Here is a 27,702-nt window from a genome sequence, read left to right on the forward strand (position 1 = left end):
CGGCAGTGAGGAGCCTATCGCGGCGTCCGAGTGGCGCGGCTGTGGAGGACGTGCCGCGACAGGCCCAACCGGACAAGGGGCGGAGAGGAGGGGGGTGAGGGCCGGCGCGGGGCGGGGGCGCACGCCTCTTCCGCCCCGGGCCCGGAAGGGTGATGTGGCTGGGGCTCCGCCGGCCTCACTATGGTAAGACCGGGGGCTGGGGGGTCGCCGCCGAGCCTCGCGAAGGGGCCGCGGGCGCGAGCCAGGGCTGGAGGGAGGGCGGGGAGCCCCGTCCCTGGCCTGACCCCGCCGGGCTCGGAGGCGCTCAGGCCCGGGAGCCGTGTGGTGCCCCCGCGCCCGAGAGGCCCCGCGGTGGCAGGTGCCGGCGCCTCCCGCACGGCCCCCCTTTCTCATTTGTTTCGAGGAAACGCGCCGGTTGCCTTAACGCTGTGGTTTGCGTAAGACTCGGTGTGGGCCCTGACCCTGGGGAGGCGTGGAGGCCTCGAGATCGCGCTCGTCCAGGGCCTGGCGCAGGGGCTGCGTTGTGGCCCAGGAAACCCCGAGCTGCACACCCCTCCGCCCCAGTTTTGTCTGTCGAGTCGGGGACCACTCAGGCCCCCGGTCGGCGATCTTTGCTTGCAGAAGGGGTTTTCCTTCTAGGAACGTGCTGGTGGGGTCTGGCCTTCCCCGCCCAGGCTTAGGGGTGGGTGTATGATGTTGTGTCACTGCAGATTCCATGGGTAGCTGGGGCCTCTTAGGAAAATTTAAAACGAGTCGTGAAAAGTCTTCAAAAGAAATGCATACATCTCCTCCAGGCAGGGGGGAAGAAAGAAAGAAAAAGAAAAAAAAAAAAAAAAAGGCAAATGGTGCCCGGCCTCGAGGACAGAGGACAGATGCGGTGTCAGGAGTAGTGGAACCTCCCACGTTGTGTCTGAAGGCCCGGGGACACGCGAGCGGCCTCTACACCGGGTGAATCCACCACATCCACAGGCCGAATGTTGCACTGATGAGCATGTTTCTGGGGGAAGGATGCGGATCTTTTTTTTTAAAGATTTATTTATTTATTTATGAATGAATGATAGACATAAAGAGAGGCAGAGACACAGGCAGAAAGGAGAAGCAGGCTCCATGCAGGGAGCCCAACGTGAGACTCGATCCCGGGACTCCAGGATCGCTCCCTGGGCCAAAGACAGACGCTCAACCGCTGAGCCACCCAGGGATCCCCAAGGATGAGGATCTTTGATCACAGTATCGAAAGCAACCATGACCAACCCCGCCAGGAAAAAGCTCTTGTGAGGTGGGAGTTACCCAGCTTCTGTTTGTAGAAGTTCCCGCAGAACTCCATACCAACACTAAACACTTAGACATTTAATCGAAAACTCATCGTATCTTGCTTTCCCCCATCTGCTTTGGTTCTAGATGGGGCATAGAAAACTGCCTTTGCTGGAGAACTTTACCACTTAACAGAGGAAATGGGAGTCTGCTGGCAGGTTATGCCTTCCTTAGCCCAGAATATGCTCCAGCTCCTTTGCTTCCCTACCACACAATCGGATCAGTACACTTCCGCTCGGTAGTGTCATTAGCGGACTGTTATTTAACTTAGAGAATTGTGGTTCCTCTTTCAATTAAAAAAGAAGAAAGACTTATTCTTTTTTTTTTTTTTTTTTTAAGGGTAACCTCTTCCCAGAAATCCTTCCCTGCCCTTCTATTTTCTTCTGAGTCTCTTTTCATGTATACAACGATTCCAGGGTCCCTCCAAGCATAGCTCTTAACCACAAAAAAAACAGCAATACATTGTTGCGTATATTTCTTCCCTCTCTTGCTGGAGTTTTCTAAAGTACAGACCAGGTCTTTTAATGGCAACTAGAGAGACTTTACACATCTAAGGAAACAGTCATGTAAAAGATGCTCAGTGCCTTTAAGGACTTCATAGTCCACTGGGGGAGATTATTAAATCAGTAAATTCCATGTGTTGTCTGCTACAATAAAGAAAAACAACATGTGTAGTGGAAAGAGCTTTAAGAAATTAGGTGCAGGGATGCCTGGGTGGCTCAGTGGTTTAGCACCTGTCTTCAGCCCAAGGCGTGATCCTGGAGATTCAGGATCAAGTCCCACATCAGGGTCCCTGCTTGGAGCCTGCTTCTCCCTCTGCCTCTGCCTCTGTGTGTCTCATGAATAAATAAATAAAATCTTAAAAAAAAAAAAATTCGGAGCACAACCAGTTCAGTCCAAATTTCTGGGCACTGATAGTTTTTAAAAGCTTCAAGTGATTCTTAAAGAACAGCCAGGCTTCATACCATTTGACTCCATATATTAAGAAGTTTGTCCCACTTATCAGTCTTGGTCGTTCCCGACTGCATGGTCGGAACACTTTTCTTCATAATAAGACTTGCACTTTGTCCTTTGGAATACTTGTGTCTTATCAAATTATCAAGAACATGTCAAGTATTTATTGCTTTTTGTAAATCCACTGCTTATCCTAGTTCTATATATGCTTTCTCCTATCAACTCTTTGATCCCCTTGTTGCTTTATATTTAGATCTCTGGTATCTATAAAATCGTTCTGAAACTAAGCCACAGAAACATAGCAAATGCATTATACGTACCATGACAATGAGATGAAAGTAAGTACAAATGACCACCTACGTTGCCAGTGGAGAACAGAACTGAGTTGCTTCTACTCTGGGCTACAGCTTTCCTCATAGCCTTGAAAGTTCTTAATTTTAAGTGGAAAGTGTAAGTAGAAAAGGTCTCTACATTTTTTAGACAAGACCAATAAGATCAAATGACTATTTCATCCAGCTCCTCCTTTTATAAGTAGAGGTGCAGATTTATTCAAGGCAAATTTATATACTGGATTATTTCCTAAATAATGCAAATGTTTAATGGCCACTGATACTGAGACAGGTTTTCAACATCAAAACATTAGGCAATCCTAGTTTTTTGGTTTCAAATTAAACCAAGATAATTTGCATATCAGGTATAATTTCAGTGCTCCCTTATAGTAAGCAACAAAGGTTGAACTTAGATGCTAATAACACCAAAAGAAAACGTCAATAATTCTGTGTGAATGGAAATAGTAAGTGACTTATCTTGGGCAAGTGGGGGTGGGGGGGTGTTTGCTGTTTGCACATTTATATACAGGTTTCATTTATCCCTGCATTTCCATGTTTCCCATATTAAAAGATAATAGTGATACGTATAAGTTTACAAGTAGAAACTAGTTAGAAAATGCTGGCCTGACCTAGATTTGTAAATGATAAAATGCTGACCCACTTTTGTAGTGCTGGGTAATTTTTATCACAATTAGGTCAGGAATATCATTTCTGGGTCTCCTTCCACCTCCAGAGAAGGATAAATGTGTAAAAGCAGTAAGTCTTAAAACGAGTAAAATTGTTACTATTTGGGGTTTTAAAAGTTATCTTTGGTATTAAATTCTTGTTTTAAAGTGAATTCCAGTTAAACTGGAGGAATTTAATATGTCAATTACTCCCTCATAAGAGGCAATCAACATTCCAAGCTCCCACACGGTGTTATATGCATAAGGAAGACCGTTCATCAATGGGTTAAGCAATTTGTTTTGATAATGCTAAAAATAAATAAGCTATGTGGAGTTCAAGTGATCCAAGACTAATGAAAATACTGTAGCCGTAGTCTTTTCTGTAGATTAAGTACAGTTAGCAACCAGTCACTGAGCACTTAAGACAACTGTTTTAGCATATAAATACATGTATTTCTGCGCCTTTCTCATTACTTCTCTGTGCCTATAATTATACTACTGGCATCTTTTCCCCTATTTTTCCCTCTATTCCTAATGCCTCTGATGGTTTCTTAAACTATTTTTATAAATCTTTAAACAAAACCTTACACTGAATTCTTGCCTTTATATCCAAACTTAATGAATATAGTTTTAACATTCAGATATGACTGAAAACAAGAAATTGTATCCTCATAGATAAAATGATAAATATTGAATCTGAAATAAATATTCCTAACTTTTAAAATTGACTTGAAAATAGTTTTTGAAAAGATGTGTTAACATCACAAGTAATTTTTTTGTTTTAGCACTAAGCTTTGCACCAACCAATCTCCATCTATTCACTGATAAGTTAGTTCATCTGCAGCAGTGGCCAGGTGAAAGTCTGAATTATTTTCATTATTTCAGATGGCCTAACAAATTGTGATTTACTTAAGAATGATTAAACAGAGTGATTTCTCAAGTATATTTCTTTTTTGTTTGGATGGTTTAATTTAGTACAGTGGCGTAATTATTTGAAGCATATCAGAAAGTCTGTGAGTAGGAGATGATAGGTCTTGAGCATGGAAGGATTAGTAAAAGGGTCCTTTGGAGAAAAATAGTTTAGGATCTCCATTACATTGTTTAGAAGAATTAACACTTTTGAGACTAACAGTTAAAAGGCAGGGCAAGTCTGCTATATTCCACAACCCCAGATGTCACCATTCTGATCATATTTGAGGTTGTGCTCCAGAGAGTATCACAGGCAGCCCCAAGTCTAGGGAATGAAAAGGAAGTGTCTGTTAGGTGTGGTAGACAGAATATCCTTCCCCACTAAAAACAAAAAACAAAACCCTGTAAATATGTCTCTTACTTGGCAAAAGAGATTGGATGTATGTGATTAAGAATTTTGGAATGGGGGGCAGCCCGGGTGGCTCAGTGATTTAGCGCCGCCTTCAGCCCAGGGTGTGGTCCTGGGGTCCCAGGATTGAGTCCCATGTCTGGCTCCTTGCATGGAGCCTGCTTCTCCCTCTGCCTGGGTCTCTGCCTCCTTCCCTCTCTCTCTTTCTCTCTCTGTCTCACATGAATAAATAAATAAAATCTTTAAAAATTTTTTTCTTTTTTGGAATGGGGAGAGAAAACAATCACAGGTTCCCTTTAAGAGGGAGGCAGTGGGCTCATAGTCACAAAAGAAGTATCAAGGTCAGTGTGATGAGGAGTCACTAACCAAGGACTGCAGACAGCATCTAGAAACTGGAGATGGCAAGAAAACATTCTTTTCCTAGAGCCTCCAGAAGGAGTGAGTTGAATTATAATTCCTTAGTTGCAATGTGCATTATTTGATGTTTAATATTTAGCTAAATTTGTTTAAACTGGGCAGCATGCCATTGTATAACTCCCTGGCATTTCCCAACTGAAAAGTAGGTAAACTTTAGATTTGAGAATTTCTTGAGGTTCTGGAATTAGATGCCAACCAGCTAGCCTATTCGGTCAGGTCATCCACACCTCTTGAAGATGTATATCTCTTAACAAGTTAGGTGGAGTCAATACGTTCATTGTCCCATATGCAAGTACCTTGAATCTGGCTTCTTGGTAGAACTTTCTGTGAATTCCAGCTAGTGATACAAGAAGATTGAGATGCTGAGAGGGAATTAATTACCTGAGGCTTTTATTTTACCCTCCAGCCTGGGCCCTTCACATATAAACATCAGGGTATTTGTTTCTTCCATCTGCATTTTCCAAAATATCATTGACAAGTAAATATAAATGCAGTGCCATGTGTGACAATTTCTCTTGGATAGTTAACAAAATATTCAGCAGTGTAATCTGTCCTTTTTTTAATAGCATGCATTGTTAATTTAGAATTTTTGTTGTTAATTTGGAATTTAAGTATGCTCTTGAATTTGTTAAAATGTTCATTATTTGCAGTTGTTTCAAGTGCCTGTTCATTTAACATTTTTCAGTGACTTCTCTGAACTATTTTGTTTAATATGCACAAAGAATTGATAAAAACTTAAATAGAGAAGAATATTACAGTACAGTTTGATGGGTGCTATCCATCATATACACACGCACAACGATCCTGACTCTGCTTGTTGTGGCAAGTGGGGACAGGAAGACTTCACAGAAGAGGTGACTCTTATGTTGAAACATGATGGTTAGGCAGAAATAGATGGCCTGTGCAAAAACACAAGAGTAACTTGAAAAAGATTTCATGATCTGAAAAAAACTAAACACAGTAAATAAATTTTACTTCCTTTATCACCTTTTTTAATCATCTTTTCCTCTATTTTATAATAGAATAGGCTTTTTTTCTTAGCTTCTTCCTTTGTAATAACATTTTCCTATTGAAAATCTCCATTATTTTTCTACAAGAACAGGAACATCTGTTTCCTTTAAATCTGAGACAAAAATTTTCTATCAGAGGACAACGGATGCTAAGCATTAAAAGGAATGCTTAGGTAGGGTAAGCAGTAGTAGGCTAATGTCTTAAGTTTGAAACATTCTTGTTTGGTCAGAATAGGAGTACATCTAAAAGACTTTACCACCTAAGAATATTTGTTTAAATTTTCAAGTCTATAAACCCCAGAAACAAAGTTGTATGTATCATATATTACACACTTGTAAATGGTTTTCATCTATAAGTGGTTTCACACACGAATGTATATATACACACACCCCACTTCTGTAATAATAGGCATGTCTTTAAGTGCCTCTTAAAATTTTTTATTATATGAAAATTCAACATACAGAGGTAAGAGTATAGTGAAGCCTCATTCCTCGGCATTTCATCAACCCCACACCTCACACCATATACACCATATACAATGGATTATTTAGAAACCAATCCCAGACATCATATCATTTAAGCTTTTTTTTCCCCCCACTGGACATTCAGGGAAGGAAAAAGTACATATTGCAAAATTGTGAAATATAGATACTCCATTAAGAACATGATAAACCTACTTTACAAATTGATTTTCCAATCACTCTACCACATCAGTTCTTTGCTTAATACAATGTCTGCTCATTATTCCTTAAACATGCAAATTCCTTAAACATTCATATTTTCCATTCTTTTGTTTCTTCTGGAGCCTGCTCTCTATTTTGCCAATCTAATTGTGCCCTTTCTTGACTTAGTCCTTGCTTCTTGAAGCTTTTCCTGACTTCTTTTTTTTATGAAAACAGCTTTTTTTTTTTTTTTTTTTTTTTTTTTTTTGCCAGTATGGTTCAGCCACCACTTAGCATATGCTACAGGGAATTGCTATTTACTCTTTAAAATATATGTCCTGTTCTAACTTGATCATAATTGCTGTGTGCCTCAGTTGTCTCATATATAAAATAAAGGTATTAGTAACACCTTTCTCAAATATATGAGGATAGATTAAATAATCCAAAACAAACCTTTGGTGAATATCAGTTATTGTTGTTAGCTATAGACTTCTGAAAGGAAGGAATCCTGCTATGTACTTTTTTTAATCCTGTGTCTAGCCTCATGCTCTAGACAGTAGATACTAAATACATTGTTAGTTATGTTGGCTGGAAAGAAATCTGTGCCTTATATTTCAGGAGGTTGTTATCAAATACTCTATCAATATATACATGTTGAAAATGAGATCTTTGAAAGATAAACATTGTGAAATACTGTGTTTTCTATATAGAATTTCTCTTTAAGTTCATTTATTGATTTACTTCAGTTATAAAATTTGTATAACTTGCTTTCACAAACATAAAATTAAAATTCAATTCAATAAGAAACCAAGACATACTAAACTTTATCCTTTATATATCCAAGAAGAAATGATTTGCATACAAAACTATTAAAATAGTAATTACAAATAATTATCTTTTTCAGACTCTTAAGATACCACTTAGAAATTTTGAGAAATCCAGAAAATTTGAGAATTGGATTAAAAACCCTCCAGAGATAATCATTGCATTCTCCCCTCTCGTTTGCATAAAGGTTTACCCACCTGAAGATATGCTGATTGTGATATTTTGTGTGCAGTTTTCCCCACTGCTTAGCATTGTACATAAATATTTTTTGTCCTTAAGAATAGTGATAAATAACATGTATAATTTCTTAATGTTTTGAATAGTTTATAAAGATTTATCATAAAAATAAATAACAGCTTAAAAACTATTGACAGTTTGGTACAAGGTTAGTTCTTGTTTAAGGAATCTCCTAAGAATAACCATTCTTGATTCTGATTTATTTTTCCATATGAACTTCAAAATCGGTTGTGTATTTTGAAAATAACTGGTTAGTATTGAGTTCACTTTAAATTTATATGCTAGTTTTATGATGTTGCTTTCCAATGCTGGTATTCCACTCCATTCTACTTTTATGTTTTTTAGTACATTTAAAGATTTTGTCAGTTTTGTTCTTTAATGCCAGTGCTGCATTTCTTATTAAGCTTATTCCTAGGTATTTCAGCTTTTATTCTAGTTGCTATTACAAATAGACTTTTTTTTCCATTAGGTCTTTCAGCTGGTTGATAATGTAATTCTGAAGACTCTTGATTTAAATATTTAATTAGGTACCCAGCCACCTTACTCAGTTCCCTTATTGTCTATAACTATTATTCACTAGATTTTTTGGGCTTTTCAGGCGACATTTAATATTTGTAAGTAACAATTTGGCCTTTCTCAAAAATTTTTCATAGCTCTTATTCTTTGTCTAACCTCTGACAGTCACTATAGGAGGTCCTTCTGAGTTTACTAATAAGCATTTTGCTAGTTACTGTGTGAGATTGATTTACCTACCTTACGTAATAGAAACATTGTTCAAATTGTTTTATTTATTCAACCATTATTTATTGGTCTACTCTCTGATAGGTGAAAAGTCAGAAGCTGGGGTTCAGAGCCTGATAAGATATTATCCACTTTCAGGGATGAGTATTATAAAATGTGTAACAGTTTGTGTGGGAACTGGAGAAACGAGAGTTCAATGTGAGAAAAGGAGGTGGGGGGCCGATGGGTCCAAGGAGACTTTCTGGAAAAGATGATGCTTGAGCTGAATTCTGAATAGACTGAGTCCACCTCCATTTTACTTTGGGGAAATGATTTCCTGTGATTCCCGTGTTAAATTTTTTGAATAATTTCTAAAGAATCAGCACTGAAAGAGCAAGTGGTTTTCTTTCACCAAAATCTAATAGTTTAGGATTAGTCAATGCATGGAACATGATTGCTTAGATTGAAAGCATTCTTCTCCTAAAAAAAAATTTCAGAACTGAGAGAAACTTCAGGCAACAGTTAGTCCATATCCCCACTGCCCACCCAGTTTTATGGATGTGAGAGAGAGACTTAGGTTAATGATTCAGCTGAGGTCTTAAGGCCATGTATCTGCAGAGCTTGAAAAAACTATGTCCTGCCTAGTAGTCTAGGCTCCTAGAACATCTATATTAATCACAAATTGATTACGTTTTGGTGAGCTTTTTTTGGATTCATGTCATCTTTAGTAGTGTTTTCAAGTTCTTGAATTTAGAATTTTTGTTGCATCTTCTGCATTCCTTAGTCGAAAGAATGGAGAGGAAAGTACACTCTCGGAATACCTTATGATTTGGGATTTTAAGTGTTCTCAGACATGTTATTCTGTTTGCCTATAAGAGGAACAAAAGTATGATTTTTAATAGAAATTGTCTGGCATTTTTTTTACCTTTGCTGTTTTTCTTGCGATATTAATTTTTCTTTTTCTCTTTTTAGTCTGCCATTTTCAATTTTCAGAGTCTGTTGACTGTAATCTTGCTGCTTATATGTACCTGTGCTTATATCCGATCCTTGGCACCCAGCCTCCTGGACAGAAATAAAACTGGGTATGTTACTAATGATACCTAATCCCCCAAATTAGTTCCTATAGACATTGAGGATAAATTAGCATAGAAGTCATTAAATAATTTAATTCCTGTATATCACTTAGTTTTGTAATAACTTTTTACACTTTCTCCCCTAGTTTTTAAAAACTAAAAACTTTTGTTCACAGTATCTTAATAAATTTTTTTGTTGTTGTTTTGTTTTGTTTTTAAATTTTATTTATTTATTCATCAGAGATAGAGAGAGGCAGAGACACAGGCAGAGGGAGAAGCAGGCTCTATTCAGGGAGCCCCATGTGGGACTCGATCCGGGACCCCAGGATCACACCCTTGAGCCAAAGGCAGATGCTCAACTGCTGAGGCACCCAGGCTTTCCAATAAATTTTTATTTATTAAAATATCAGAAGTGACCTGAAATGTGTTAGACTGAGAGGGATAGGGAGAAGTATATTTAAAGACATGGCAGGTTTTTTTATGGGATTAGAAATAACAGTTTAGTACCATCAAAGACCATATTGGGCCTTATTTTTTAGTGAAATAATTAGTAAAGTTGGTTATCTTGTTTTTTGAAGCATAAAAGAGTTTGCAAGCACTGTGTCCATTCGACTATAATGTGGCCATTCTCTGTCCAGTCCAAGACTGCTCTAATCATATGGGCTCCCTGTTACTATTAGAAAGCAAACATATGGAGAAATTTAGCTTACTTAAAGCCATAATAAAAATTAAGTCTTGGGCTTGCCACATCCCTTTTATTTTATGTTCACATCCTGAAAAAATTTGAGCTCAATATGATACCACACAGAATTAAAATTTTTAAAGTGCCATCTTCATAAAACAGAAATACATATTGATTTCAACCACAAGGAAAGGTATATTAAAAAAAAAAAAACAGACCATGTGGTGGAAGCTATGTAAACTTTCTTTGCCTTGCATATTTATTAATTTCTATGGAAAAGTGTCTTAATCCTTTCTTGATAAAAGCCTATACCTCCTCAATCGTTTTAAGAAATAAAAGAATGAAAAAATACTTCACATAGGAATAATTATCTCCAAAACCTGTATCAGGCCAAATTAGGATCCTACAAGGTCAATTTCTATTCCACTAATGAAAATATACAAGAGGCAAGGTGATAACCATGAGAGTAATAATTTCTGCTTCACTTTCCTTCATCTCCATTCTATCTTTGAGGACATAATTAGCATTTATTCAAACATTCTGTTATCTGAATCACTTGGCTTTTGTTACCATTTTCCCTTTTTATTTCCTAGGGTTATTAAACATGTATAAAGGAGTAAATAGAACCTCTAACCAATTTTGAATATTACAAACTGATAATCCTGTTCTAGTAAATTGATCATCTGTTGCTATTGGCCTGAGGGATTTTATTTAACCTACTGATGGTATTTGTCCATCAGTTTTTATGACAATGCCCCTCTTCCTTTGTAGATGATGACTTTTCATCACAAGTTTTTCTCTGAAGTCCTCCTGCACTTAGTCTTCCACTCAGTTGCTTTGTCCTCCTTTGAAATTATATAGTACTTTGTCCCTTTGTTGAAGTTACATAATCTTATTTGTTGCTTAGAAAGCAACAAATAAAGCCTTTCTCCCCAACTAAGTGGTTTTATGTCTTCCTTTCCTTCTGCAACCCCTGACTATTGACTTAGAGCATATGGTAGAAACCAGTAGGCATTCTCATTGATCTGTTGTTTGGTATTATAATATAATGCATAACATCCACCTAAATAAGATGTTTAATGGTTTATTTCATTAAGCAAAAATCACATAGTAGCAAAATAGAATATTTCTGCTTTTCTGATGCTGTTAGGAAGAAAGTAGACTGCATGTGGAAAAGTCTGCTCCTCATTCTTTGGGGAGCAAGAATACATCCATTACATGCTACATTAAAAAAGGAGTTCTCAGGGCTACCAGCCTTACAGTAGAGGTTGAGTAGTAGTATATTTCTCCTACATATAAAAGCAAAGAAATAGCATACCTATTTTTATATTTAAAGCATATGCTGAGGAGCACCTTGATGGCTCAGTCGGTTGAGCATCTGCCTTTGCTCAGGGTCCTAGGATCAAACCCCACATCTAACTCCTTGCTCAGAGGGCAGCCTGCTTCTCCCTCTCTTCCCCACTTGTGCTCTCTCTCGCTATCTCTGTCATTATCGGTCTCTCTCAATTAAATAAAATCTAAAAAAACAAAAACATATATTAATACAGTCAACTGTTTAAAGGCTTTTCTTAAAACTTTGTTTCTATAGAAATGTTAGGCCCCATTTTATTTTGACTTGTGTATAAGAAATATTTTCTCTGGGAGAAATTCTCAACAGGCCATTGTCCTTCTCTGTTACATGTATGTTTTTACGAGATTCAAAATAAACTTGTTATACTGAGTATGAGATATCTAGACTAGATAAAACAGATTCTTGTTGATTTCATTCTTGAAAATAACATTTTTTTTGCTGCTTCAAATAATATAAAACTAAAAAGCAGCAATAAACAATTGCCACTTTGCCTCATTTCCTATTATTATAGACCTGATAGTCTATAATAAGAAATAGCTAATCAAATAAGTTGATGAGCTTTATCGGTAGATATATTTATTGGCTTATAAACCATGGAAACCCAAGCAGCATAAGTTCCTGTGTTTTGATAAATAGCATTTGGCATATTATAGAAATATGTCTAGGTAGGGAAATATATGGGAAAGGCCAAAGTGGTATTGATAAATCTGTAAGTTGCCTGAGTTAGGAAATCTTTTTCATTTATGTAGTTTTTAATGTATGTTAAAACAATTTCCCAGTGATGCTTTGAGTTATTTCAAACCTGAAATGACCCTAATTGTGATAATATGGTTTTAGATTATGTTCTGTGAGACTCCAGGCTTCCTGTACAGGAGCTTTGGATGTCCTGCCTCTGAATCCTTTATCCAGAGTAGCTTTAAATCAATAATGAATGTTATAATCAATAGGTTTTTAGAATCAAGGATCCGTGGCATTGCAGATGACTAACTGCCTTCCACTTTTTGATGACATGTAAGCCAGTTTTAAGTGATACCTGAAATTACTATCATATGTGCCATTAACCTATTTATTACTGAACATGGCATATGTTAGTTACTCTTCTGAAGACTTTCTGTGTAATAACTCATTGAATCCTTATAACAAGCCTATGAGGGTGAGTCCTATTGAAGAGAAAATAACTTGCTCATAGTTATGCAACCAGTTAAGTAGGATTAAATTTAGGCACAATCTGGTCCTTATATTATCCTTCTTATTTTCAAGAGTATATTTGAATTTTGTCCTTTTATTCCTATAGTAAAATTGTTGCACTTGTCAGAATGGCCATCCTTCAAAATAAACTTGTATTTTTCCCATTTCATGTCATCTGAACTAAGAAACTTTTTGCTTTGAGGTCAGAAAGTTATACTTCAGAGGAGTAATGTATATGGAACTTGAACCAGTAATTTCTTTCAGTGCTAACCACTCAGATATAATTATTCATCAGCTAGCCATCTCTTACGTAAAAAAAAAAAAAAAAAGAATATAAATTTCTCTGGAATTTAAGTATTTCAATTTTGTTACACCAATTCTAACTTACTATAATAAGTTCTGCTGATTTATCTTGATTTGTAGCCATGTAATAATTCTCTTGTCAGAGCAACAAAATGGCCGTCTACAATCTTTTTATATCTTTTAGCTATCTATATTCATTGAATGACTCCATTGGTTTTCTTTTAAAGCTGGTATTTTTTTTAAAAAACTGGTACTTTTTATATATCTTAAGTGAAATATGTGTACAATTTGTATTTAATTCATAGTATATTCATTCATAGAATTGAAATGAACATCACTCTATTTCTTATTTCCAGAATGTATGTGTTTTAAATGCCATATTTAGTTAACTCATGCACAGTGTCCCTCAACTAGGATTTTGTACTTATATTGAAAACATGGGCACATATTTTTATATCGTCCTTTATTGCATGACAATTATGTAAATCCTGTCATTGGAGTTCATGGTTATAAATCGTTTAAATACAGAACTGCATTCTGTGAAAAGTAATTTCTTTAGTGTGAGAGTTGTATATCTTGTGTCAAAATCACCCCAAACCAACTGTGTTCATTTATCATTTTCTCAAAAATAATGTTTATGTAAATTGGCATATGCATTTTTTACTTTTGAAAATAAAGTACTTGAAGTTCACTGTGTCCTACTTTCCTACATAAATGGTAGCTCAATATCAAATAAATTTCAGTTTTGAAATATCAAGTATCAGAAAGAAAATGCCAGTTTGTAATGAATGCTCTATAGGATACTGAGAGAATGATAACACTGTTCCCAGTAATCAGTAGCTACTTTTTCCTTTTTTATCCTATGCAGATTGTTGGGTATATTTTGGAAGTGCGCCAGAATTGGTAAGTTTTTGCTTATAATCTCCCCATCTTCAGCTATAAATTGTTGGCAATTTACTTAAGCCATATTCATACAAATCAAATGTCAGTGTTAAACTGCAGGCCTTTTTGCACATTTTTGCTAAAGTTTATGGAATTCCCCCAAACTCTTTTCCTTGTGCTATTTAAAACTAGACATGATGGATACCTCATAATACTTAAGTAGCAGGAAGATGGAGAATACAAGAAAAATCTAATTCAGATATCCAATACTATGCATTCCAGGTGTTGAGATTTCAGACAGATGTGTATAGTTTTTATACACACATGCTGATAGTATAGAGTATGCTGCTCTGTATACTGTGTACTATTTTGATAACTAAGGATAAATTTCCTATCTGATGAAAGACTTCTAAGCAACAATTTAAACGTATTCATTTTATTGCCCTATGCTAAGTCCAAGAATGTTGTCTTTTAGAAAGCATTAAATGTTTGACCTGTCAAACACATGTGGTCATAGCTGAGTTTTGTTCTAATTGATCAAAGTTAAATGTGATTATTTTCTAAGTGTCATCATGTGTTTGTTTAAATAATAATTATTCTTATTCCCATCCCTATATGTATATAACATTTAGCACAGTGCCAAGCTCATAGTACACTCTCAAGTGCTTGGCAGGTGAATGAATTAAAATGTACTTTACTGATGTAATTCACCAGTAATCTCTAATAATAGATCAGACCCTTTTTAACATAGCTAGTTCAAAAAAAACATTTTAGAGCATTTGTGCTTATTCCACTTGGACAGAACAAAAGATTATTACCTCTCTTTGGAATTACTTCTATGAATTCCTCAAAAAAAAAGTTTAATTTTAGTACTCTTCCAATATTTAATACATATGTAACTATTTTTTCTTTTATAAAGTAAAGAGACTTTGATTAAAAAGAAAAATTTTACTGCATTTGACAGTCTACTTAGCTAGTCTAACAATAGCCTTAATTACCCCAAAGAATCACTTTAAATAAGAGGGGGAATTTAGGGGCCATGTCCCTTAGGTAACTTCCATTTAGAGAATTATGTTTTACTTTTGGTTTCATTTCTCAGAGATGTGGAAATATTAGAAGATGGTCCATAACAGGAAAAAAATTGATTAAAGATTAAAAACTACAAGCTAAAGTTTTGTGACATTTAGAAATTTTTGTAAATAAATGTATTTTAGAAATAGTTTGTTAGCCATTGAAATAATTAATTATAAGAGAGCAAGTTTTCTTCCCTTGAGCTTTTGGTGACAAACAAGACCCATTAACAGTGGAAGTTTTGAGTGTCATACCAAATCATGTAGAAGTCCTTTTAAAATCTGTTATGATGAGATTATAGGATTCATTGGCCTTTTAGGTGTTTTGCTATAGAAAATGAAAGTGTAGTATGGAGTTTCAGAGAAAAGTATCTCTTTCAAGGCCTTGAGAATTCACTATACTTTTAGCATAACTGTCCTTCCTTAGTGTTTTTGCCATACTTTATTATTTCTTGGGGTGATAGACAAGTGAATCTTTCTTTTATAGAGAAGATCATTGACTTTAGGTAGCTAAGGCACAAGTGTGGCCTAGATAAGTGGTTATCAATCAGGACATTTAACAGTAATTGGAGACATTTTGTTTGTTAGAACGAGACTTGGGGAATATATACTGAGTACAGGTCACAGATGCTGCTAAATAAGCTACAGTGCACACAACAGCCCCTCACATTGAATTAGCCCAAAATGTCAGTAGTGCCAGAGTTGAAAGGGCCCAGCCTAGATTTACAGAGATTTGTGGTACAGACTTAACTGACATCCAGTCATGCTCAACAGCTGCAAAGCCTGAAATAACAATAGAAATCTAAACCACTTTGAAAATAATCAAGAAGGGAGAGATAGAAAGAAGAGCACCCTTGATGGCTAATTCAGATAGCTAGTAGTAAATGTAAATATATGTAAACCAAACTGCTTGTTTCAAAGCCAAGTCACCCAGAAAATGAAATAATGTCAAGGAACAGAGTGCAAAGAATAACTCAGGTAAACTGCAAAGAGAGAACATAATGGAAGAACAAGACAGTTCTAATAAGTGATATTCTCTGTATCAGAGTAATACTTAATATTCATTGCTAAAAATATAAAAATGGAGTTAGGCAGTGGAGTTTTCACCTTAATATTATGAAGTTGCTAATTCATAAATACAAGATACTTGAATTAAGGGATTTTAAATGTGGGATGCCTGAGTGGCTCAGCAGTTGAGCATCTGTCTTTGGCTCAGGACGTGATCCCAGAGTCCCGGGATTGAGTCCCATATGGGGCTCCCTGCATGAAGCCTGCTTCTCCCTCTGCCTATGTCTGTGCCTTTCCCTCTCTGTGCTTCTCATTAATGAATAAATAAATAAATCTTTAAAAAGGGGGAGGGGGGTTAAATGTTAAGATATTTTTAAATCCATTTTATGTAATTGGAGAATTATATACAGCTTTATTCAGTAGCCAACCCAGATGACCTTTTCACAATTGTTCATGAAAAGTATAGCCAAAAATTTAAGGCATCTGGTCTGTAGTTCTCTTAATGATTTCCTGTAGTATCATCTATTTTTATGTCTCATTATAAACTGTGCCTTTCTTTTTGCCTGGTCAGTTATTATTTTCATTTTTTCTCTTAACTGTATGAATACCATAGGTTAAATGGTTCACTTAAAGTATTCCTTCTTGCCAATTATGTGAAAGCATTAGCTTTTCATTTTCACAAAATGGCTCAGAAAACGTTGATGCTGATATGCTGCTTTCTCAGCCACACACTCCTCTCTTATCTTGACACAGAATGTATCCACCAAGAAAGGATGCATCTTTAATAGGAAAAGGCCCAGCCAAATCATCTTATCATGTTACACATCACATTACAGCAACTGTTTCACATTCACTTGAACAGACCTAAGACCAGACAAGAAGTAACATTCTTACTCAAGTTCAACCAAAGATGTTTAGTTCTACCACATGGCAATCTCTTTTAAGAAAATTAAAAACAGGAAAATGAAACCCATATGTAAATTATGGGATTCTAAGTTGGAAGATGAGGAAGAGAAGAACTTCCTCAAAACTTAATTTCCAGCAGATGGAAAATTTAGGGCAATATTAATTTCTTTTAGGTGTTTAATAAGACTACTTTAGACAATTAGAGTATCTAGTCCTAATTAGATTGACTGGGTTGTTTATGAAATCCACCTGAAAATTATGTCTGAATGGTTTGATTTTGTTTGATAACTTAGGTTGTTACCCAAAAGAATTAACATTGATTAAAAATGATGACCCAAGTTACTTTTTAGTTTAAAAAGATTTTTGCCAGTTGAGATAGTGAGTGGCATTGTGAGAATGTTTTTGTCTCACTTTTTAGATTTTCCTTTAGATAGAAAGTAGCCCGATGTCTATGGACTGAAAACACTTTAAGAAAAACAGCAAATGCTTCTTTTACTTGTATGTGTGTAGTATCATCTATGAATATTGTCATTGAGCAGACACAGAGGTAAAATTGATAACAGGATGACTGTGAGCTCTTTGAGGAAGCTCTGAAAATAAAAATGCCCTTGAGGATTTTAGTTGATGATGGTGGTCAAGATTGACATTTTCCAGAGATAGTTAACTAAACTTAAACTTCCCAAATGAAATAGTTCCTTGCCAAAGGAACTTAGTTACTGGATGAGAGCTGATTTTAAACATCATAGAAAAATACAAATGAGGGTAGTATTAACAGTCTCTACTACAGGACGCCACATATATGCCTATGCTTATTTCTAGAGGTAGCACATCACTCCCTCTTCTTCCTTTTTCCTCTCTTAAGCACCCCCAGAGTTTTACATGGTACTTTGTGGAATTGTACAGCCCTTAATTAATGAAAAACAGGAAAAGAACAAGATGAGTTTGGGACAACTCACAATCACAGGATCTCTGTCTGTTTGCAAGACAGTTTCACAGGCCAGCTCTGTTCTGCTTCATGCAAAGGAAAGTCTCCAAGTAAAAACACTTTTTAAACACATGTGAAAATTGACTCATAAAATTAGTTGTTCAAAGTTCTACATTTCTAACCCAAGAGTAATCATAAAGTTTTTCTTTAAATTCCAGTTAGCTAACATACAGTGTAATGCTAGTTTCAGACATATAATATAGTGATTCAGCACTTCCATATATCATGTGGCATTTATCACAAGGGCTCCTCCTTAATAACCCCCATCACCTGTTTCACCCATCCCTCCACCCACCTCCCCTCTGGTGACCATCAGCTTGTTCTCTATAGTTAAGAGTCTTTTTCTTAGTTTGTAGTTTATGTCCATTTTTTAAATGAAGTTTTATTGGTCATTCTCTGTTTATGTTCATCCATGAATGCTTGCTTATTTATCCCTGTTTAAGTGTCATGAATTGGTACCACTGAGGGAAAAAATTATGGCTAAAAATTCTATGTTGCATTTCTTTTTATGCATAGAAATTTCCGTTTTTAACAAGAAAAAATAAGCAATTGCGGGGGGGTCCTTAATTCAATTATTTGAGATCATTTATCTTGGATCTGTGTCCTACATTCTGTGTTACATTTTCAGTATCTGGGTTTGTGCAGTGGCGCAGCAATGGTGTGTCAGGGATTTTCTAAACACATGAAAAAGAGGTAGTCTTAGAAATAAATCAGCATAAGTTTGCTCATTCTGTATTGTACTTGCTTTTATGTTGCATCTAGTTCTTATTTGGCCCATCCCCCCAAATGTATGGGCCTCCGTGGTAGGAGCTTTATCTTGAGTCCTATGTCTCCCTCTCCCTTAGTAATAACCTTATCTTATCCATGTTAACTACTCAGTTAATAAACATGAATATCTCCCGTTTTTTCAATAGGTGAACGGAAGAGTCCTTATGTTGCAGTGTGCTGTATAGTGATGGCCTTCAGCATCCTCTTCATGCAGTAGCTTGGAAAAATATCAGAATTTAATTGCCATCGGATTTCAGTATGAAAAAAGGACTTATCTACAGAAAATAATGGAATGAATGGTTAACCCTTTTATCTCTGAACATTGAATGAGATAAATTTCCAGCTGCTCTCCTCTATTTTCGTTATTGGACCAATGTTCTATATAAATAGGATGTAACCGTTTAATACTCAGAGTTTAATATGTCTGTAACAATCAACCTCAGTACTGTAACTACAATATTACATTCTGCAATGTTATTCTTTTATGTCAGATACCAGTTCTTAGTGTGGTATCTCCAAGGCGCATAATAGAAAACAAAATTAGTAAATTACCCAAGTTTCTTTCACTGTGATTTGGGAATGATAAATCCTTGTAGAATGAGACATTTTTCTGAACTAGCTTTTTTACTGGGGAAAAAAAAAGTTCAATTTGTGTTGGTAAGGATTGCATTCATATTTAACAATGCTTGCTTTTCCTCCAGCCACACCAGACCATTAACAGTACCTCTAAGCAAACTATAGTTTGTCACAGGTGTTTCAGCTATTTGAAACAAGCCTATGCAGTTTTAAGGAGGAAGATAAATGAGATGTGACTTAAGAGTAGTACCAGGAGAATGTTTGTATTTAGCATAAAAAGAGTTTAGAATAGCTTACTGGTATAGTAGCCTCTAAAACTCTAGATGAGTATGGAGAAATATTTTAAGCATAAATTTGATCAGCTGTCATTCTCTGAATAAGACTACATTCTTAGAGTGAAAATAGCAAAATAGAGCAATTACAGAATGATAATGCTATTTGTGTTCATTCTTTTTAGTGTCAGGTCTTTTATCTTAATTGCCCCGAACAAAAACTGTATTTTATTTGTTTGTTTTTGAATACAGCACTTTAAATCTAGTTTACTTTTGTATGTGTCAATTTGAACTAGAACTCAGTAGGTGGTGTTAAACAGTTTTCAAATGTACCTTTTCATATTCCTTGGCATAAATGTCTTTGAGTTTTGATAACAAAGACTTTCAACAATTTTCATCAAAGCAAGAGAAACATTTGGAATGTGACTTATAAACTTTGCAATAGAGCAGTTAATTTACTATTTCTTAAGGTTCAACAAAATTGTTAGAATTTCACAGCTTAGAAGAACTTAAAAATTGCCCATCATAGACAGTACTAATCTGATATTGTCCTCAGCTGTTAATACCTTTTCTTTTTTTAAGAAAAGAAAATTATTTAATTATTTTAAAATGAGTCTGCCAGTAGCTCTTTCTGTAGAAACAAAGTCTGGAACTAAAAGCCATATATTTTTAAAGACCACTTTAAACTACTTGAAAAGAATTCTAGGAAACATGTAAGAAAAGCTTGTTATGCATTGCCTGCTTTTCTCAGAAAAGATAAAAACTGCTGTAGGCTATCAGTATATTTGTTTATTTTACATTTTTGGCATATCTCCCTGGCTAATAGATCCTAGAGGATCTTGTATATTTTGCTTTAGACAAAGAATCAGGTTATGATCATTGTGTCTGAACTATCTTTTGGGCTTTGCATTAGGTCAAGAATTTTCAGGGTATCCTAAAAATAGGACTCTTATCAGCATATACGTGCAGAGTAAGTCACCTTTCTGGGTCTGGTTTCTGAGTGGCCATCTGTTGTCCAACTCTGCTTGCTGCCAACTAGACTTTCCAAAAGATTTGTCAACTAGTTTTTTATATGTTAACACAAATCTAATTATTTAATAAAGAGAAGCATATTCTGAGTAATCAGTTGTAGGGCATTTCTTTAATTTTGGCATTTTGGAGAAAGTAGGTAGAATGTGGAGGAAGAAATAATTTCTTTCAAAAATTTGTGGTAACGTATAAAAAATTTTGCTGTGTGTAGATGCTCAACAGAGTGGGAGGCAGCTTATTTCTGCCCCCAGACATTGTGACCTTTTGAAACACCAGCTCTTTGGGAGGTAGAGGAAAGACACAGGATTCTATGAAGAAAAGCAATTAGCATTTTCTTTAATGTATTTCTATCAAAGAGCTACTGCTGAATCCTGTTCTCTAACCCAAAGGGCAGCGTAGGTAGTTTCAGGCCCACAGAATATTCAGATATTCCTGTTGTGGTCTTGGTGGGGTGACAGGATGCAGAAGAGGATTGAGGGTCAATTTGGCATCAGATGGACTGCCTCTGTCACATAGTCTTACCGCAGGGCTGGATGGGATGGATGGTGGGCACTGAAGTCCACAGCTTTTGCAAGGTTTGAATCCTCTGCCTAACCTCTTTCCTGGCTCCATTAGCTTTTTATTTGTCTCTCCTAGAAATTGTTTTATGCTGATACTTAGTTCCTGATTGGCCTCAGCTATGTCCATGGTAGGAGCTAGTCTTCTTTCTAGGCGGTCTTAAAAAATAGTCCATCAAAACACCATTTGGTCTGTTGAATTCCCTCTATGGCTTAAAAAAATTTGGATTCAAGGCCAGTATCTTGTAAATGCCTGTGCTCCTGTGTCAGGCACTTTCCATGTTCAAATTCAAAATAGCCCTTTCACACTAGGGATAATAGTAGTATCTAATTTGTAACAGATTCCTTCATCTTAGTAATATGCAAATCAATCTAGTTTTATCTTAGTACCTAGAAGAGGTCAGAATGCAGTGACTCCTCCAGGTGTACAAAGAAAAAAAACAAATCTCTACCTAGCTTTGTGGGAAAGACCTAACATTTGTAAATAGAATGTATACATTTCACCATTCTTTCAAGCAGCATTATGGAGTACAGACCGTACATTATCACTGAAGACAGAAAAACAAGTACATAATTTCTTCCACCCAGTAGTTGGATGAGGATGTGGCTCCACAGTGCAATGGATGAGAGAGATGAAGTTATTTATACAAGTGCAATATGATAATGTTTATTATTGGAATGTTATTATTGAAATATGCCAGGACTCTAGAAGAAAATGAGGGTGACAACTTAGAGATAAGAATTTCCTTCCAGAGAAGCAGTGCTTACACTGAATTTAAGAGCAGTATGCAGAAGCACCAGTGGTATATTTTTATGAACTATTAGTACCTAGCTTGTTGTGCCCTTGGGGAGGAGTATTAAGACATAAGCCTAAAAAGGTGGACTGAGGTTAGATCCTAGAGGGTCTTGTATTTTTTCTCACTATTATTACCTACCTCAAAATTGGAGTTGAATATATGTTCCCTCCTGCCTAACCAAAAAAAAAAAAAAAAAAAAAAAAAAAAACCTTGGAAAAAAATCTTTGGTATATGTGCAAACAAGTTTAAATATATCCATGCCAACCTTACTTTGGACCAGGAATACAATAGTATACTCTCCAGAGACCCACCTGCATAGTACATAAAGCCAAGGTAACATTAGGTCAAGTATTTTTAGGAACTTTCAATAACTCATACTTCATCAATGACAAAAGCACCCATGATGCTTTTTTTGTTGTTGTTTTTTAAGATTTTATTTATTTGAGAGAAAGAGCACGAGTAGAGCGGAGGGATACAGAGAGGGAGAAGCAGAGCAGGGAGCCCGACGTGGGACTCAATCCCAGGATCATGACCTGAGCTGAAGGCAGACACTCAACCAACTGAGCCACCCAGGTGACCAGCAGCCATGATTCTTAATGCACACATCTGCACAAAAAGTGGAGGTGGTTGCACTGTCTACATTTCCAGAGCACAAAAAAGATTTCTTATAAGCAAGGACTTGTACTCTCTTCAAAGCCTTTGGGAAGTTACTAGATCATAGGAAGCTAAAAAGAATTGAAGATTCTTAGGGACCACTTTTAACTTTCTTTGATGTCAGGAAATAGCAGATGTTCAAAATATAAGTAACAGTAATATCAGCATTGTGAATAAATAATATAGCCCTGTTAGTCCCAATCAGCAAGTTACTACTGGCATCCAAAAATAGCTTCATGGTTATGTCAGTTATACACTGCCTTCTGTGGTTTCTTTTACTTTGCCCTACAGTAGTCCCAAAATAATCTGAAATGCAGCTCTGACATCAAAAAATAAAGGAGGTGGAAATATATTCCCTGTGATTTTAAGAGAACAGAATCATCCTACTCTGGTTAGCGAACATGTTTCTGGTGTGTAATAAAAATGAAAACGAACTCCCAAGAGCCTCCCAATTTTGTCTTACTGTCAGATGAGTGAGAACGGTTTTAAGAGGTTAAAATTTTGAAATTGGCAGCTTTTGAGTAAGATGGGAAAAGAGAAATGTTTCTGTTCATTTTACCTGCATTTTAATTCATGGCTGGTCAAGATTCTTTGAGGGGGAGGTTGTTTTGCATCTTAAAGCTAAAGATGACTAAGATTTCATTTCAGAGAACTAAATGACTTGCTTTAGATAAGTCTTTAAACCCCCCCCCATTCATTAGAAATTGAATTCTGAATGAAAATGACGGTATTAATTGTTAACACTTCCTTTAACCTTGTCTTCCATTAAGAGCCTTCTGATATCAAACACTTGGTCCAAGATCTGTCTGTGAGCAGTGTCCACCAATTATTCAGTCTATTTATACCATTTAATGAAAAATATGAAAAAGTTTATATGTACCACATGCCTTGTTTGGTAGCATGGTCTTTCTACTGTTACCTTCCCAGCACTGAATTGACACAGATAAACTTTTGTTACAAGTGTAACTGGAAAGGATATACTTAATCAAATGAATTGGAACAGCTATCTTTTTTAGTTGAACTTTGAACTTAAAAAGCATTTCAGATATGAATAGAAAAATAATACCTTAGTCATTTCCTTCAGTATATAATGTAAACCTCCCTCACTGCTCCATCATAACCACAAGTTGATCTGAGACCTTACAGAGAAAAATCACTAAATTTCTGATTTCTAACTCCGATCAAAACAATTCAAAATGGCTTTGCTTGAGACCATTGAATTTAACACAGTGGGAAAGCAAAATCTGTTTTCAATTCAGAGGGTTTGTATCAATATCCTTAACCATAACAAATTTGGGGGAAAAAAAACATATATTAGAAATAAGGGTATATCTCTTCACACAGTAAGTGGAGGATGAGAACACTCAAGAACTACAAAATACCCAGACACTACTACTGTTTGAGCTTTAACTTGGTAAGGGAAGCAATAGGAGTAAATATGTAGTGATTAAGGGTCAGTAGCCAAATTGCCAAAACGTGTAATTTGTGAGTTATTTCAACATTTTTGATCAAGTACTATGTCTAGACTAAATGTTGTAAAAATAACGTTCAAAGATACTTTTTTAAAAGGAAGAAACCATTAAGGCATGAAGGATTTCAAGAAGAGCAACACTGAAGAAGAAATATTTCCAATATTAAAATGTAAAAAAAAAAAGTGACTGGAGGCTCAGGGTAACACCAAAAGATTTGACGTTGGAAATTCAAAATCATAAAGATAGAATACTCTCGGTAACATTTCATTAGGGCTTCTGAAAACCAGAAGATAGCATTTTCCTTTTGATTTTATTGAATAAGTAAACTCATTGCTTTCCTTTTAACTAATGTATTAAAATCTTAGGAAATGATGAGCGTACTTCGACTTGTACAATATGTTTAAGAAGTTTGCAATATGAAATTCAGAGAGCTGTAGAACACAAAATCTAGGATAATAAAGTTGGATGGGTTTTCTGAAAATTGAGTTTTATGAGTAATCTAAACCTCATTCAGATCTCTGTTAATGGGTCACGCTCTTAGCTCTAAGTGAATCAAGGCCAAAATAACACAGTGACATAATTCTAAACCAACAAAGTAAAATTGCACTCACCACTGGCAACTCCAATACTTGTTTTAAGTATTAACCATCACAAACATCTTTTCAAAGAAATGTAATTGCATCTGTTAACACTTAGAATTGGATGTAGGGAACTACTGAGATGTTTTCTGAAACCCTAGGCGATTAGTTTGACCTCCCATGAAGAACAGAAATAGAGGTAGAACTCAGGATAATGTATGCCCCTCAAGGAATAGAAAACATCCCTTTGACATTCTTACCCCACAAAGTAGAGTCCTCCATCTGTCTCTTTCCATGCCTAGAAGAATCCTTGGAGAACATGTTGTGTGCCAGCTACAGTGCTAAGGTCAGAGTGTACAGTGTAAAGCAAGACAAATACATCTGCTGTCATGGAACCTAGATTGTAGAAAGACCAACTAACCAAGAAATTAATTACATAAGCAAACACAGTCTCTAGTAAGGACAAAGGAAACTAAGAATGATATAGATGGAGTGATGGTCAGAGAAGGCCAGTCCATGGAGTTGATGGGAAAGAACTTGAGGATTGAAGTGGAGAAATTGTTAAGAAACTAGCATGAGGAATATTACTGAGACAAAGAATGGTGTGAATTGGATACAAAAACAGTTCTTCGAACCAGAGAAATGGCTGGCCAACTCCTGCAAAGGGTTTGACCTTACACATCTGGAGCAGGTATGGTAGTCTGGAAGGTTACTGTATTTGTTATATTAGAGCTGAAATCCACAGGGCAGATAGTCAAGAAGAGAGGACGAAAAGCTGCAGAATGGGCTGAAACCCATGTCAATTGTTGCTCTGATGTTGGTGCTGTGGATATCCTGCAGATAGGAGCCAGTGACCTTCATCTTGGAGCTAAAAGTACACATGTGGCACAGGAGCCAGAGAAGCTGAAGGAAAAGGTAGGAGCAGTTGTGGGCCTAGCTGTCCCCTCACTAACAGGTTGGTTAATCAGCACATTTGTAACCACATGTATGAGCTAATAAGACGGCTACTGCTTTGCCTCTGCCCTCCAAATTTCACACAAGACTCTCCCATAGCCCATTCTCACTGGAACCTTATAGGGAAGGGAATTCTAGGAAATGTAGGTTAGCCTAACCAAATTGATACATCACAAGGTCATCACGCCCTCTAAGACCCTTTTTCTGGATCTCTTCCCAGCAACTCCCTACTTCAATATGACAAACAAAGCTCTTCATCTTCCCTTCTAAGCCTCCTCCTGCTCTTTCTGGGTTTCCCTGTTTTTATAAATAGCACAACTTTTCTTCTAGACCAAAACTCGAACCCCCTAAGCTCTTTTCCTCTCATATCCCCCCCCCACCCATGTGTAACTAAGTTCTATTGTTTTTACCTCTATAGTACTTACCCCAGGTGTATGAGTTCAAACTCACCAGGTAATTCTACAATCCCACACATTGGTTTCATATTTAGTTTGCTATCTGCCCCATTTTGGAACCTCCCAAGGGCAATAAGGGCAGCTCTCTCCTCCAAAGGCATGTACAGGCAAATGAGTTATGGTGGAGGAGCTAGCATGCTGTTATCATTATTTAAACCAAGAAAAACATACTCTAGACAAGATGAAAGATGTAATAAAAATGTGTTCTTATTCCTGATTCTAAAACTTTAACAGCTGGGCTTTCCCATGTGGAATAATGTTACATAAATAACTCAGCCAGGAAGCAGAAGGGCTGTGAAGAAGTCCAGCAAAATGATCGATGATCTTGGACACTGTGACTATCACACCCAATGGAGTTACAAGGAAATAAGTGGTCATTGGAAGGTACTAGTGGGCTGGTGCTGGTATGGTCAGCAGACTACAGAACCTGAGTCATGTATCACTAATTCTACAGAAGTTTCCCTTCTACTTAAGCATACACTCTCTAATCTATTCCCTAGGGACTTTTCCTGCTCCATCCAGATTTGTCATCTTTTAATTAGTCATGGAAATGTAGAGAAGTCAGCTCTTAGAAAATAAGGTTGTTGAGATTTAAGACTGAAATATACTCGATTCTTAGGTCTAATTTCCTTTTAAAGGGGACAAATATCATACAATACATACTATTTAGTATTTGTGTCCACATAATGTAGGTAGGGGTCATGTTACATCCTCCTACTCCCACTTCTTCCCGCTGAAGTCTATGTAGTCGCAGTTATGGCACAAATAGCAAAAGGCCTTATGAGAACATATGAGTGAGGAATAGAACTCCAGCCTAAGAAAGTGAGTGCTGTTCTCTTCCATTTAACTAATAGATAAGTGGTGGGAGTATGATAGATACAGAACTTCGGGGCAAGTCTCATTTCCCTTGGATCTGGGTTAGAAGACGTCTGAAAGATTTCCAGTTCTGAAAATCAATGACTGTCCTGTGTTTATAATATAGGGAAATTGTTCTTCACTGGCCCCTACTTCTAATTCTCAGTAGTTGCTTAACCATGGCCAAAAAACTTAGAGAATGAAAATTCACCTCTTTATTTGTTTCAGGCATGTTCCTGGAAATCCCAATGTGGTTGGAAGTTCTACTTTGTGAAATGTACCCAGGAATTGTGCCAGAAATGTACCCAGGGATGTGCCAGAAATTACGTCAAAAAACTCTTCAATGTTTTTGAAGAGTTACAGGAAAACCCTGTGTGATAACAAGAGTGGTCACTTCAGTAGGAAATATTCAGGGGGCATGTGTTTGTTACTCCTTTTCTTTTCCTAATCCTGAGATTAACCTTGTCTATGAATATCAGCAAGGATCAACTCACCCACTGGCTACACATAGGGAAATATCCACATGAAAAAAGACAAGAAGAAAAAATAGGAAGAAAATTCCTTCTAGGCTTTTAACTGCTTCTCATTTTGCCCTACTCTCTGCTCTCCATACGTTTTTACTCATGATCCAACGTAATATGCTAATGTAGCTGCCCCTCGCTTCTAACCACCCTAGTATAGTAGGACTCACTGAACAAGAGATGCTTCTATTTTTCACTATTTATTCTTCCTTCCAAGAGGATGGTGACCTCTGAATAATAAGCCCTGTGCTTGAGAGATAGTACAATGGACGCCTTCAGAATCATATGGGAGACAGAAATTCCATAGCACCTTAATC

The 27,702-nt window shown here is 36.5% G+C and overlaps 1 protein-coding gene and 1 non-coding gene across 3 annotated transcripts; both read left to right on the forward strand.

The window, feature by feature from the left end:
* The first annotated feature begins 35 nt into the window (after positions 1-35).
* On the forward strand, positions 36-22,991 carry TMEM167A (transmembrane protein 167A). 2 transcript variants are annotated; one of them, XM_025438096.3, is made up of 4 exons: positions 36-183; positions 9,422-9,531; positions 13,915-13,949; positions 18,812-20,635. In XM_025438096.3, exons 1-4 carry the CDS (start codon positions 181-183, stop codon positions 18,880-18,882), a joined length of 219 nt encoding a protein of 72 aa, XP_025293881.1. In that variant the 5' UTR covers positions 36-180; the 3' UTR covers positions 18,883-20,635. The 2 variants fall into 2 exon arrangements, with proteins under 2 accessions (XP_025293881.1, XP_048964260.1); XM_049108303.1 differs by lacking the exon at positions 36-183 and adding an exon at positions 2,556-2,603 and having other exon boundaries at positions 18,812-22,991.
* Positions 11,367-11,501, forward strand: LOC112654217 (small nucleolar RNA U109). The gene has a single exon (XR_003132878.1). It is a non-coding gene; the product is annotated as a small nucleolar RNA U109 (small nucleolar RNA).
* Positions 22,992-27,702: the final 4,711 nt, after the last annotated feature.

Source organism: Canis lupus, chromosome 3 (assembly GCF_003254725.2).
Source record: "Canis lupus dingo isolate Sandy chromosome 3, ASM325472v2, whole genome shotgun sequence".
Lineage (NCBI taxonomy): Eukaryota > Metazoa > Chordata > Mammalia > Carnivora > Canidae > Canis > Canis lupus.